Below are 15,872 nucleotides of genomic sequence, written 5' to 3'. Positions count from 1 at the left end.
GGCTTTCCTTTAAAGAAGCAGTAAACCGACCAATAAAAAACCAAAAAATCTTCTCCCTGCAAGTTAAGAGCATAATGTGCTAGGACGCTTCGCATACTAGCACATCATGAAAGACTTACCTGCAGACAAAGCCCTCCAGCAGAGCGCTGTCACAGCTCCCTGAGGCTCCCATCTTTACTCTTGAATACTGGAATCTTCTACGCTTCCAACCAGTCCATCCCCCACAGTTACTACCTTTTGTACCACTAGCCCCTCCCTCCTAGATTATAAGCTCCAGGGATCAGGCCCTCCTAGCCCTTTTGTATTGAACTGTATTGTTACTGTATTGTCTCTCGTTATATTGTAAAACGCTGAGCAAACTGTTGGCGCCATATAAATCCTGTATAATAATAATAATACTCGGTCTTCCTTTCAGGTTCACAGCTACTGCCGTTTGACTGGCTGGGCCACGATGACGTCATTCCTGCGCATGCGAATGAGAAAAAAAAGGACTTTACTACCACTTTAAGCTCACGAGAAGTTGCAGGGAAACTGCATTTCTGGCAAGATCAACAGGCATTTTTTTGCACTTGCTGCAAATGATCTTAGCACAGAAAAATAAATAATGTAATTTCAATAAAAGTTGGGGTTTAGTGAGCTAAGTTGTAGTTTAAAAATATTGCATGTTGGAATGTTCCTCCTTCTCTGAAATTACTTTTGTCAGAATTTTCTAAGCACACACAAAATGTAACCTTATTTTATCACGTTGCCAGATATTTTTGTTATGGTATCCTTACAATGGTCCAAAGGAACCAAACATTGCTCACAGAATTTCTACTTCTGGGATTCGGAGACCTTCAGAACTTTAAAATTCTAGTTTTTACCATCTTTCTGCTCATTCACATCATGGCTCTCACCAGCAATATCCTTGTTGTTGTGTTGGTTGTATTCATCCAGAGCCTTCACTCTCCCATGTACATCTTCATCAGTCAGCTGTCCTTGTCCGAAATCATCTTCACTAGTAACATTGTGCCCAACATGCTGTGGTTGATACTGGTGGGTGGTGGGAAAGTTTCCATTGCCCGATGTATTTTCCAATTCTTTTTATTAGCATTTCCTACAATGGCCCAGTGTTTACTGCTGGCATCCATGTCCTTTGATCGATATGTGGCCATATGTCAACCATTACACTATTCTACTATCATGACCTTTGGACAGCAAGTTCAAATAGTCAGCTCTTGCTGGTTGGTGGGCTTCACATTGTCCTTCATACTTTATGTTTTATTAGACAATTTACAATTCTGTGGTCCAGATACCATCAATCATTTCTACTGTGACATCTCTCCTGTGGTAGAACTTTCATGTACAGAAAACCCTTCTGTTGAGTTGGTGACTTCTGTCCTGTGTTTTTCTCTTGTTGTTTGTCCATTTGTGTTCATCACAACCACCTACATCTCCATCCTACACACCATCCTAAAGATCCCATCCACCACTGGAAGACAGAAGGCCTTTTCTACTTGTAGCTCTCACCTCATTGTTGTGTGTCTTTACTATGGAAGCTTAGGATCTATATATTTTTTTCCACCAAACAAAAGTTCCTTCAACATAAACAAGGGTCTATCTTTGCTCTACACCCTGGTGACACCTTTAGTCAATCCTCTAATCTACAGCTTGAGGAATCAAGAGATGAAGAAAGTTATTAACAAATGTATCCATCTTTAGAATAACTACCTAACAGCTAATGGTAAAGAGTTCCTATACAAATTATTGTGGTTGTATACTGTATATATAAATGTATAGTCAGTATGCTAATATTTGTATTTATTAGAAAAGCAGTAGACATACAAAACAACTATTTTTTATGTAGATATGAAATTGTGAATGTTTTCCTAAATGGTATGCAAAAGTACATTTAAAGTGGTTGTAAACCTCAGACATGAAATATGAGCAAAGCATATCCCTCTATAGTGTGTAGTTATCTCAGTTAAGAGCACTAAGTGTCATTTCTGTTCACTGCTTCATTCCTCTGCTATCAGCATGAATCACTTCTGGCAAGTTTTCCTGACACCAAGAGAAAAATGGTGATCGGGATGGGGGACCTACAGCAGATTGACAGCCTCAGCTCTATTCCTGTGAGGTGTGTGGAGGGGGGTGTATCCCTTCCCTCCAATCATTTCTCAGAGCTCTCCTCACTAAGCTTTGCAGAGTGTAATTTCAGCTCTCTGTCCCCTTTTTTCTGAATTCTCAGACATGATTTGTAAATACTGCACTTTAACTGAATGTAGATAAGAGAAAGCTGTAGATAAACAGGTACAATGTATGTAGGATGATCCATTTCTTCTCTGTGTAACACCTGAGGCCAGTCACTTAATTCTAGTTTTTTTTCAAGCTTGCAGGCTGTCCTGCTTCTGTTGGCAGCAGGGCAGTGGAGCTCCCTCTGTCAACTTCCTTCTCCCATCCTTCTGACCTCCGGCCTGGAGGCAAAACCCTGGGGTCCCTTCCAGGCTACACAGCACGACATATCAGCACTCCATTTTCGACCCGACTCCCCTGCTGGCCTCTTTCATATTTATGGGTTGGTTAGGTCACTTTGCCAGGCCTCCTTCCTGGGGATTGGACAAATTTCTATTACTATGCAGATCCGCACATTCTAGCCTCCACCCACTAGCTTCTAGAACCAGGGGGAGGTACCAGAGGCCTAATTTGTAGAGCACCCCAGCCTTCTGAAGTAAATTCACTGACTCACACCAGGCTTCTAACAAGCCATTAAGTACACTACAAACTATGTACACAAGAAGAGACTACAAATGCCTCCCTCTAAAGAATTTTGCCCCTGCCAGGGCTTAATCATAGAGCAAGAAGACATGGATCATGTATATGGATACAATGGAGGTATGGTTCAAAAGGGTTCTTCAGCTGGCTAGAAAATAAATATCTCTGGATGACTTTTTTTCTTCTTCTGGACAACCAACTACCATAAATGAATGGCATAAAAGGATTGCATGTGTTCTTGATGCTCATTTGCTTTTGATCATTTTGATGATGCTATGTTCACTTTTAAGAAAAGCATAAATGTGTATTAGTTATTTTTTTTCACAGGATCCTGCAAAGCACTGTACTTGCAATCACATAGTTGCCAATTGCCTTGATCTGTCTAGCACACTCATGGATTTTGAAAGCTGTCCCAACCCAACCTTGTCCCGGGCTCCTTCCTGGAAATCAAGGCCTGTCACAGACAAGACATTCAAAGCAAAGGTGCTTTCACTCACCGCAGTGCTGCCTGGTGGGGTCATCAACACAGGACCATGCCAGGCACAGATCCCTCCCCCTACTTCCTTCCCCACAGCAGTAATCACTCGGGTGGCTATGGGGACTCAGGCTGCTGAGAGAGCGAAATGGACCAGAAAGGCTTTGAGACAGTGCGGCGGCCCTAATCTGCAGAATGTCAGCAATAGTATTAACTATTTTAATGCTTGCAGATTCTTGCTGGTTGTACATTCTTGGCAACTATGCAATAGGCTAGTATGATCCCTGTGGTGTCTAGAGACATGATTAACTGGCCACCTCAAGGATCTTACTAGCCTATTGCATAGTTGCCAAGACTGTACAGCCAGCAAGGATATGTTGGCAATAAAAGGGTTAATCATGTCTCTAGCCACTAGAGATGATACTAAGACACGATTATCTCTTTTTTTGCTAGCAGATCCTTATTGGCTGTACATAATAAACCCATTCATTGAAGGCAGATACCAAATGGAAGCACATGATTAACGTTCTTGAAGAACCATGCCCATATTAAATTAATGTCCTGTGTGACGGGAGTGACTTTTGGGGGTGGGGGGACCCCTGTATCATCTTCCCAAATTCTTATGTTTAACCACCCTGTGCCTGTTAAGGGGTACAGGGTGTGGATGTGAATGTCTATTGTGTATTGGTGTGTTATCCTTTGTCCATTGTCCTTTGCCATGTGCTGCATACCTTTGTTCTGTGTCTTGGTTGGGTGGGGGGGTGTTTCCTGCAGCCCTTCCCACTGATGGGGCAGGCTGATGATGTATTTCCTGTAGCCCTTCCCACTGATGGGGCGGGCTGATAATGTGTTTCCTGTTCCTGGTTGTGTTTCCCCGCCCTGTGTATATATATATTGTGTTTTGTGTAAAAATAAAAGAGTTGACTTCCTGGCTTAAGAAGAGTTGGGTGCTGTCTTATTTCCTGCATGATCAGCGGGTATGGTCCGTGGATGGTGTTCGGACAGGGAAGCTGCAGTATAACGGAAATACCCAAGTGCGGTCTGGGGTCCGGTTCCGTTACATCCTGCCCCTAATTAAATAACATGCTCCGCCTACATCGGCTTCCTGGACACACCAAAAAAGGGTCTTCCTGAAAACTTTTCTGAAATGTTGGCAACTGTGCAATCAGCAGATCATGGGTGCAATGCCAGGCTTCTCCAGACTCTTCCACCAAGTCTCTACCTGTACCTCCATAGGACTTTCTGTTAGGCAGACCATAGATGTGTCAGTTTTTTTCGTTCAACCAGTGCTACCTGTCTTGCAGGCATATGGTATAATATGATCAGTTGACACTAACAGATGCCATAGAGAGAAGGTTCCTGGGGACTCTATTAAAACTTTGTGATGGGGCCCCATGATCTGTAATAACATGCCCTACCATGACTGCATCCATACACTTGATCATTGGTTGTCATCTCCCCCCCTTCCCCCTCAATGTTTCTATTATTATCTCCTGTCTGTTATAAAACATATCCAATAATTATAATTAATTAAAATATCCACAAATTTAGGTCAAAATGTATTCTGCTGCATGTCTTTGGTTAAAAAAAATCCAAATAAGTTTATGTTATTGGTTTGTGTGAAAGTTATAGCGTCTACAAACTATGGTGTATATATTTGAATTTATGCAGCAATGACATTACACTGGTAATGGCGGTGATTTGTGACTTATAGTGGGACTGTGATAGTGTGGTGGGCAATCTGGCGCTAATAGACACTGGGTGTGAGGTACACTAACTGACACTGACATTGCTAGTGACACTAATACAGTGATCCGATATAATACTGTATACTGTACTAATGACACTGGCTAAGAAGGGGTTAACATCAAGAGGCAAACAAGGGGTTTTTGTTGCTTTTACTAAGAGATCTGTCTGTTTGTTCTCCCTGCTTTTCAAGTAGAAGAAGCAGCCGGATTACTATTCTGTGTGCAGAGCCCAAGGACTCTTTTCTATGATTGGCCACAGCTGATAAACAGACAAAATCAATGGTTGTAACTGGCTAACCGACTTGAGCTGTGGCAAATCCCAACACAGATCTGGAGGCACGCGCGTGTACCCCAAACCCAGAGGCAGGCCCAGGATGTACATTTAGCTGGCAGTGCCTGCAGTTGCCACCCACTCACAGTAGGTTTATAGTGAGCGGGTTGGAAAGTGGTAAGGGCATCAGTACTTTTCCTACCTTGTTACTTCATTGTCCAGCTTTTTAACCGTGAAGAGTTGCAGAAAATACCATAGCCTGGACAGTTGTAACCTTTGTACTTGCAGACTCATCAGTACTTTCGAGGTTCCACGTACATCAGTGAATAAAACAACCAGTGATGCATGGTGCTGGCCACGCCCCTGACCACGTCTTTTTGTTGATGAAACGCGTAGGGGGGAGCCTCACTGTATGACATCATCGCGCTCTGGAGGGACGGCGGCCATCTTGTCGGTTAGAAACATCGTATTTTACCATGCTGGTTGTTTTATTCACTGATGTACATGGAACCTAAATAAATTTGTTGAATTAGATTTTAAATAATACACTATGAGTTGCCTTTCATTCTCTGCTATTTGGAGGTTTATTGAAGGTGGAGAAGCTACTTATTATTCTGGAGGGGATTTCTACTGATGATCGATTGCTGTATTGATGTTATATCACACTGCGCATGTTGACCGACCTTTGTACGGTCAAACTGTCTGGTAAGAGGCCAATCTGTTTGGGTGTATGGTGACAGCTTTTTGGATCGAACTTTCCCTTTTATGCACCTGCTTCTATCAAAAGCGATATAAGATTACTATATAATTAGTGCTGCATTTATTCATTTACAATTTGTTTTTTAATATTCAAAGCAAACTCAATCCTCCATCCATGTCTCCATGCTTTATTTTGTTGAGGAAACACCTTCTAGCATTTCTAGCTGCATTTTGAGCAAGGGCAGATGATTCATGTAACATTTTATTACTGGAATCCATCTGCCCTTAGTTCAGGCATGCAGGGGGAGGGGTGCTTAATTGAGAAAGCCCCCTCCTCCAGGTAAAATTTTAAAAAATGGCCATGAAAACTCTTAAGAAGTATGACATCATTTTGACCTAGTCCAGAAATCAGTGTAGCGTCCTCTTGTGTACACTAGTTTGTGAGTGTAGTTAGAGGCTTGTTGGAAGCCTGGGCTAGAGTCAGAGTGTTTACTTCGGGGCAGGCTGGAGGGCTCCACAGGTCAGGCCTCTGGTACCTCCCCCTGGTTCTAAAAGCTTGGAGACGTTTCTAGAAGTCAGTGGATGGAGGCCAGGACAGGCTGATCTGCATATTCATTGGAGTCTGAATATTCATGCAGGAGGCCTGGCAGTGTGGAAGACTGACCTATAAATATGATACAGTCTGATCAGCAAGGGGGTTGAGTGATAGATAGAGTGCTGAACTGTGCTGCTGTGAAGCCTGGGAGGAGACCCTGTAGGAGGAGGGGGTTCTGCCTCCAAGCTGGAGGTTGGAAGGATAGGAGAAGGAAGCTGACAGAGGGAGCTCCTGCACACCACTGAGGAAGGACATCTTGTAACCCTGGATGGTAACCAGCCCAGCAAAAGCCTCAAAGCAGTTTTTTCTAAAGTTGCAAGGGAGAGGGCTGCTACGTGCAATACCCAAACAGTTTTTCCTGGTGACAGTGCTGCAAGCCTGTACTAGAATCTCCTGCTCCAACATACTCTTTAAAAACAGCCAGGTGGCTGAGTAGTTTCTAGCTGAGGTTGGAAACAGGTTCACTTAGAGCAGTGGTTTTCAACCTGGGGGTCGAATGACCCTTTCACAGGGGTCGCCTAAAACCATCAGAAAACATATTTCCGATGTGTAAAGAGCAGCTACTGTGTTGAAAGCAGCTACTCTGTTAAAAGCAGCTACTGTGTTAAAAGCAGCTACTGTGTTGAAAGCAGCAGTATTAGAGGTAAAACGACACTCATGAATTATAATTACTGGGTAAATAATTTTATGGTTGGGGGTCACCACAACATGAGGAACTGTATTAAAGGGTGCAGCGCTAGATGTTATATGACTGTACCAATATTAAAGATGGTGCAATATCCCTTACTAAAATGTCAACAGGTGTGGACCACATACATATGTGTGACCAAACACACTGTATGTGATCTTCCCAAGAGTTGAAAAAACGTGAGCTTCACACAACTTCACTTCACAATACAAAACGCACAATATAAATGCACAGTATAGTCCAGTCATCAAAAAGACATAGATGAGTGTATTTCAATGAAATCCTTATGATGCATGTAGTCCGGCGATGTGCAGAAGAAATAATTAAATTGCGCACTCACCGGAAGCACAATTTAAATTGTGCGTTTGTGTCTCATACACCAAAGGTCACTCCGACTGTAGATGAAGGGAAGCTCTGAATAGGTGGTTCTATGATAAAAGGTAACACATCCGGGGATTCCCTCTGGCAGACAGGCTCCAAAGCAGGGTCAACTGAATTTTTCTCTGGGCCTTGGGATAATCACCTGGTGGTCCAGCTGGTATAGAAGAGTGGCCGCCGGACCCCCTTGATCCGGCGGCTTAGCGTCACGGCTAGCAGAGGCTCCTCCTTGACGCGCGTTTCGTATCACACGTACATCATCAGAAGGAATAAGAGCCAAATTTTTTACTTTGGCTACAGTGGAAATGCTACGTTTTGCTCATTGAGCTGATCAGGTGAACATTGGTTGGAAAAAGAAATCTACTCTGCTTTATTTTTTTATTTTTATTGTAGCTAAACCCAAGAATAATGCCAATATGCAATGAAGAAGGGGTTTCATGGGTGTCCTACCAACATATGCATATTAGAAATAAAAAATACACTCATAATTGTAGAAAATATGAACACAATTTTATCCTTCCTAGCGGTCTGATTATGTCAGTATTTCTGTGCTCAAAGCGGTACTTTTTTTGCATGGAAATATGTATTTTTTTTATTGTAGGCCTGTAATTTTTAGGAATAACTCCCTGAAATCTGTCTGAACAAGAGTCTAGTAAACATCCCGGGTATGATAAAACTTGAAACACGAAATCATAAATTATAATTTAATAAATAATCATAAAAATAATAATATAATAATACATTTAATTCAATAATATATTCAAACCAAAAACACTGAAATGTGAAATAGAGCGCCAAGTTCTCACATCACTGAGCTCAGTCGCAGAATCGTTTTCAGTGTCTGATGAGGAATTTCCCCCACCAATCATTATCACTCAATTCTGCAAGTGGTTCTGATTTACTATCGCTGTTCTCTAGCCGGTCTAAAACCGCTTTTGACGTAAAGGGACGCTTTTTGGACGCCATGGACGTTTCTCAGTTTCCAGGCAGAAAGAACAGTAAAAATGCAGGCAGGGCGCCGGACAAAGCACTCGGGACAAAATGTATGTGAAATGGTTTGAAACAGTAATGGATTACTATGTGATTTTAGTGTATTTAGTGAATGTCACATTTTTACATTTTTTAATTTCCCGCCGGTTCCGTCCCCCATACGTCCCGACGCTCTCAGGGAACGGAAGACAGAGGAGATGGCCGTGGACGCTGCAGGGGGGACACCGCGGAAGCACAGGACAAGGTAAGTGATCCAGGGATCCCGGAGCAACGCTGCAGTGTATTCCTGAGTGTAGCTCGGGGTTACCGCTTCTGGTACTGAAAGTTAAACCCGAGCTACACTCAGGAATACCACCAGGGGGGTTAAGGGAGTTCAGCTGCTTGCCAAGCCTCCTGATTGGCTGAGGTCCCTTAAAAGTGCAGCCAACCACTCCTCAGATCCACCCACTGCCTCCAAAGACCTCCTCTGAAAGCCTCAGAGCAGGGGGAAATTTCAGAAGGGCTCGCCCTCAGAGCCTCTCAGTCCTGACCTCAGTTTGACTCCTCTGGCTATTTCAGCTCCTGTTTAGCCATCAGGGATCTAGCTCCACTTAGTGTAACTAGGAAGGTGCAACACATATGTCATACAATATTACTGCAAAGGTCTAGGAAACTCAGAAATGTAATAAAAAATACACATAGGTTAATTGTAGGGCACACAAGATGCAATACATTATCCAATTTTGGTCAAATATAAAAGATGAGGTTGTACCGAGTAAACAGATACCCAACATGTCAAACCTTAAATTTGCGTGTATGCTTGACATGGTGACAAACTTTAGTACTCTATATTTTCCATAGGGGAAGCTTTAAATGCCCCCTGTAGGTCCTCTATTTGGGGTTACGGAGGAGAATCCACAGGTCAGGTGCAATGCTTTGGCCAATCACAGTGCATGATGACGTCACCCCATTGTGACGTCATCACAGTATTTAAGAACTGTCATCCCAGCACAACTGTCAGATGACTGGAGCCAGTGTCGAGAGCAGAGGTTTTTTTCTTTTTTTGGGTCACCGGTGGCGGCGGGCATCATGACTGATGTTGGATCTACTTCAGGGGACATTTTTTTTATTTCTGTTTTTAACAAAAGACTTGTCAAAGATTGTCTACTGTACTTTTTTTGCTACCTTTTTTTTGTGAATGGGTAGTGGTGCCATGTTCTCCATACTCATTCACATAGGGTGGGGGCTCCAGATTCTGTGAAGGTCCGCAGACCTCCACAACCAACTGCGGGGAAGATGTCCTTGCCCCATCAACATGGGGACAAGGTGCTTTGGGGGGGAAACCCCTGCCCCAAAGTTGAGGGCATGTGGCCTGGTATGGTTCTGGAGGGAGGGGGGAATAAGGGTGTGGTATGGATTTTGGGGGGGCACCCCATGCCATTTTTAAAAAAAGTTTGGTATGGAGGGTCCCCTCAAAATCCATACCAGACCCAAAGGGCGTGGTATGAATGGGGGTGGGGCATTTTTTAAATGCCCGCCAATGCCGACAATTCTTTTTACATTCAGATATCAGCAGAGAACCCCACTGACAGCTGAGACATGAATGAATGTTTCACTACTAAAATCATAGAATTCATACCGGATTTTAGTAACTGAACCGTATATAACCACATACTCAGATGCAGGAAGGTACCGCTTAGTGAATTGTCCCTGTTTGAAGTTCGTGGTCGAACTTTCGTTAGGTTCGAATGTTTGACCATGAACCAAACGGGGGGGCCTTCGGCCCATCACTAATGGAGACGTTGTCCTCCAAGTTGTTGTTGAACTCTGTTTCCGCATCCCATAATCCCTTAGGGCTGGTTCACACTATAGAAACGCAGTCCAGATGCGTTCCTGATGCGTTTTTGATTTTTTTTATGCATTCCAGTTCATTTTTCCCCCTCTCTTTTTCTTCAATTTAAACAGGGACATGTGCGTTCCAGTGTATTTTTGGTGCGTTCCGATGCTTTTTGTATGCGTTTTTCCGCATTCCAGTACAGTTCTGTGCAGAAAAAAATGCAGCCTGTTCTACTTTTTTTTCTGCAAGCACTGTGTGAACTATGACATTGACAACCATCTAACCTAGTTTCTGTGCGTTTAGGATGCAGAAAAAAAAATCAACTGAAAAGTGTGTCATGTGAACTGGTCTTTATCCCAATCCAAGTTTAGATTCCCCCAATACAGGGGCGGACTGACAACTCATGGGGCCCCCGGGCAAAAGGAAATCATGGGACCCCTGTGTTCTTGTACACACTAAACCCACACTGAAAAAGCCTATGAAAGGTACCAGGGGCATCTCATGGGGCCCCCTACTGACCCTGGGCCCTCGGGCAGTGCCTGAGTGGATAAATGGTCAGTCTGCCCCTGCCCCAATAAAACATAAAATCAAGCCCAAAGACTGGTTATTGACCACGTATGCAAGCTGAAAATGCGTGTTTCCTGGCTGTACAAATGGGGCCCAAATCCAGCGGCTCCTTGGGGGGGGGTAGCACTACATACCTTTACTATCACTTTAAGATGAATAAAAACAAAAACTGAATATAAACCCTGTGAACTGTCATTATTTTAACATTTATTGTTCTACGAACATGTGGTTGATTCTTTGGGTATTTAACCATTAGCTGCCCGGCCAATAGCCGTTTGGCGGCGGCAAAAATGCTTCAGCTTTCCGGGTGCACGCCAATTGGCGTGCACATGCGCAGTTCGCGCAGTTGCAGAGCCGCGATCTGTCACCGGCCGTGTACCTCGGACACGGCCGATGACAGATCTGAGTATCGGCCCCCGTTGCCGGTACCATGTGACCTGCTGTGACCAATCACAGCAGGTCACATGACAGTTGTATACAATGGATGGCTTCATTCATGCTATCCATTGTATACTAGTGCCTAGCTGTGAATGGTCACAGCAGGTCACATGCACATGTCATGTGATTAGCTGTGGCCAAATCACAGCTAAGCACAAAAAAAAAAAAAAAAAAAAACCTGAATGAATCGATGTCATTCTGGTAAATGCTTGCTTATAGCAAAGTATTTCTTTGCTATAAGCAAATTGTGTAAAAAAAAAAAAAAATACTCATCACTTCCCCAAAGTAGTACAATGTTACTATGGTAACATTGTACTACTTTGGTCATAGTAAAATATGAAAAAAAATCTTTAAAAAAATTAAACAAAAAGGTAATAAAAAATTAAAAATAATTAAAAAATATATATATATATATATATATATTTATTTATTTTTTTTCATACTGTCACCAGTCAGTGTCCCTGTTCACCGCCAGTTATATGATGACGCTGTACTGCACTGGTGACAGTATGTAAAAAAAAAAAATAGTGAAAATAATTTTTTTCATTTTCCGAAAAATTATGACAAAAAAAATACGACTTCAAAAAACTCGCCATGCCTCTTATGAAGTACGTCGGACTGTCTACTCTGCAAAAAGGGGTCATTTGGGGGATATCTGTACTGTCCTGACATTTGGGGGATATCTGTACTGTTCTGACATTTGGGCGATATCTGTACTGTTCTGACATTTGGGGGATAGCTGTACTCTCCTGACATTTGGGGGATATCTGTACTATCCTGACATTTGGGGGATAGCTGTACTCTCCTGACATTTGGGGATATCTGTACTGTCCTGACATTTGGGGGATAGCTGTACTCTCCTGACATTTGGGGGATATCTGTACTATCCTGACATTTGGGGGATATCTGTACTGTCCTGACATTTGGGGGATATCTGTACTGTCCTGACATTTGGGGGGATATCTGTACTGTCCTGACATTTGGGGGATATCTGTACTGTGATGACATTTGGGGGATATCTGTACCGTTCTGACATTTGGGGGATATCTGTACCGTTCTGACATTTGGGGGATATCTGTACCGTTCTGACATTTGGGGGATATCTGTACTGTCCTGACATTTGAGGGATATCTGTACTGTCCTGACATTTGGGGGATATCTGTACTGTTCTGACATTTGGGGATATGTGTACTGTCCTGACATTTGGGGGATATCTGTACTGTTCTGACATTTGGGGGATATCTGTACTCTCCTGACATTTGGGGGATATCTGTACTATCCTGACATTTGGGGGATATCTGTACTGTCCTGACATTTGGGGGGATATCTGTACTGTCCTGACATTTGGGGGGATATCTGTACTGTCCTGACATTTGGGGGATATCTGTACTGTGATGACATTTGGGGGATATCTGTACCGTTCTGACATTTGGGGGATATCTGTACCGTTCTGACATTTGGGGGATATCTGTACCGTTCTGACATTTGGGGGATATCTGTACTGTTCTGACATTTGGGGGATATCTGTACTGTCCTGACATTTGGGGGATATCTGTACTGTCCTGACATTTGGGGGATATCTGTACTGTTCTGACATTTGGGGATATGTGTACTGTCCTGACATTTGGGGGATATCTGTACTGTTCTGACATTCTTGGACCTGAAGAAATTAGATTGGCCGTCAGTACTTCAGGATTGATCAATATTCAGATCTATACCATAGTTTGTGAACTCTATAACTTTCCTACAAACTAAATAATACATCCTAATTTGGGTTATTTTCACCAAAGACATGTAGCAGAATACATCTCGGCCTAAATTTATGAAGAACAATTATTTATTTGTAAACTTGTATAATAGAAACAAAGAAAAACGTGTTTTTTTTTCCAAAATGTTTGGTCTTTTTTTGTTAATTTAGCAAAAAATAAAAACCCCAGCGGTGATTAAATACCACCAAAAGAAAGCTCTAGTTGTGTGAAGAAAATGATAACATTTTAGTTTGTGTACAATGTTGTATGACCGCGCAATTGTCAATCAAAGTGTGAGAGCGCTGAAACCTGAAAAATGGCATGGGCAGGAAGGGGGTAAAATTGCCCGGTATGGAAATGGTTAAATAGAATCTGATTACATAATGTTACTGTATATTGACTTGGACTTTTTTTTTTTTTTCATGTCATTTTTTTTTTCTTAATAGGGGTTTGATGTATTTGTTGAAAATCCTGTTAACACCAAAGATGTTCGCGGTAAATAATTTATTCAGCACACCAATTTTTTTATTCTTATTTAACGCCTTGCCTATCGGGCACTTCTCAAACATGTAAAAAAATCTAATAGCGTGCCCTAATCAGTCTCCTGATAATAGCTTTCAATGAATGAATCTGTCCATCCAGATGGGGCTGTAATCCTCTAGACTATACAAAACATAATATAAACCCGCCTAACTGACATTATTTTATTTATTATTCTGTGAAAAAGAAGGCGGCTTGCTCAGGTAGGATATACAGTATATTGTACAGGTAATAGCATCGTTCAAGAAAAATGCTTTTCCTTTGCTGGCAATCTTTGCCCTATCACATGATTTTATTTGGCTTTGTATCCTCTGAGAATGTTGGTAAAGTGTATCTAAAGTGTCTAAAGCAGGGTCTCCAAACTTTTCAAACAAGGGGCCTATTTACTGTCCTTGAGACTTTAGAGGGGCCAGATTGTGGCCAGTGATGGTAGACAATGTTCTGGGTCCAGCATCAATGAGAATAAACATGGGCTCAGGAGGAGTAGTGCCCCATCATTGGTATTGTTAGGGGGAACAGTGGTGTATCTAGCTCTTGTGCTGCCCTAGGCAACACTAAAAGTGGGCGCCCCCGACCACCAGCACCATCTCCGTCTCCTGGTTCCCGCTGCCGCTAAAATTGGGTGCCACCACTAACACCACCAGCACTAACACCGCCTCCTGGCTCCCGCTGCCGCTAAAATTGGGCACCACCGCCACCAGAACTACCTCCGCCCCCTGGCTCCCGCTGCCGCTAAAATTGGGCACCTCCACCCCGGCCCCCTGGCTCCCGCTGCCTCTAAAACTGGGCACCACCCCGGGCCCCGGCACTGCCACTCTTTGCCAAACAAATCCCTTCCTAGACCCCAATGATGGTAGACAATGTTCCGGGTCCAGCATCAGTGAGAATAAACATGGCCTCAGGAGGAGGGGGAGTAGTGTCCCATCATTGGTATTAGTAGGGGGAACAGTGGTGTATCTAGCTCTTGTGCTGCCCTAGGCAACACTAAAATTGGGCCCCCCCACCACCAGCACCACCTCTGCCCCCTGGCTCCCACTAAAATTGGGCGCCACCACCACCCCCACCCCAGGCCCCACTAAAATTGGGCGCCCCCGCCCACCAGCACCATCTCTGTCTCCTGGTTCCCGCTGCCGCTAAAATTGGGCGCCACCACCAACACCACCAGCACTACCACCGCCTCCTGGCTCCCGCTGCCGCTAAAATTGGGCACCACCACTACCAGAACTACCTCCGCCCCCTGGCTCCCGCTGCCGCTAAAATTGGGCACCTCCACCCCAGGCCCCACCACTGCCACTCTTTGACAAACAAATCCCTTCTTGGCCCCCAGTGATGGTAGACAATGTTGCAGATCCAACATCAGTGAGAATAAACATGGCCTCAGGAGGGGGAGTAATGCCCCATCATTGGTATTGATAGGGGGAACAGCGGTGTATCTAGCTCGTGGGCTGCCCTAGGCAACACTAAAATTGGGCGCCCCCGACCACCACCTCTGCCCCCTGGCTCCCGCTAAAATTGGGCACCACCACCCCCACCCCAGGCCCCACCACTGTCACTCTTTGCTAAACAAATCCCTTCCCAGCCCCCAGTGATGGTAGACAATGTTACGGGTCCAACATCAGTAAGAATAAACATGGCCTCAGGAGGAGGGGGAGTAGTGCCCCATCATTGGTATTAGTAGGGGGAACAGTGGTGTATCTAGCTCTTGTGCTGCCCAAGGCAACACTAAAATTGAGCGCCCCCCCAACCACCACCAGCACCACCTCCATCCCCTGGCTCCCGCTGCCGCTAAAGTGGGTGCCACCACCAGTACCACCTCCGCCCCCTGGCTCCCGCTGCTGCTAAAATTGGGCGCCACCACCACCCTCACCCCCAGGCCCTACCACTGCCACTCTTTGCCAAACAAATCCCTTCCTGACCCCCGCCACCTCCCACAACGATCGAGCGAGTTTTTGAAAGAACTAACCTTAACCTCTTCGGAGCCAAACCCTTTATCTTCCTTCCTTGTGAAACACCCTCCAGCAGCGCGCGGCCTCCTCAGCTTTCATGGCGGAGCCTCCCCAGGTCCTCAGGTGGCACCCGCCCCCCCCCCAAAAAAAAATTGCTGCCCTAGACAAAGTAAATACGCTGCTGAGGAGGAATAGTACCCCGTCATTGCTACAAGTGGAAGA

The 15,872-nt window shown here is 44.2% G+C and overlaps 1 protein-coding gene across 1 annotated transcript; it reads left to right on the top strand.

Annotated features, from left to right (window-relative positions):
* The first annotated feature begins 777 nt into the window (after positions 1–777).
* On the top strand, positions 778–1,701 carry LOC149452487 (olfactory receptor 6B1-like). The gene has a single exon (XM_089689160.1). The coding sequence runs from the start codon at positions 778–780 to the stop codon at positions 1,699–1,701; it is 924 nt and encodes a 307-aa protein (XP_089545286.1).
* Positions 1,702–15,872: the final 14,171 nt, after the last annotated feature.

The sequence above is a fragment of the Staurois parvus genome, unplaced genomic scaffold, assembly GCF_062004578.1.
Source record: "Staurois parvus isolate SC_StPar_1 unplaced genomic scaffold, SC_StPar_1.0 ptg000470l, whole genome shotgun sequence".
NCBI classification, from domain to species: domain Eukaryota; kingdom Metazoa; phylum Chordata; class Amphibia; order Anura; family Ranidae; genus Staurois; species Staurois parvus.
The sequence above is the reverse complement of the archived record's forward strand: the minus strand, read 5'-3'. Positions and strand labels throughout refer to the sequence as shown.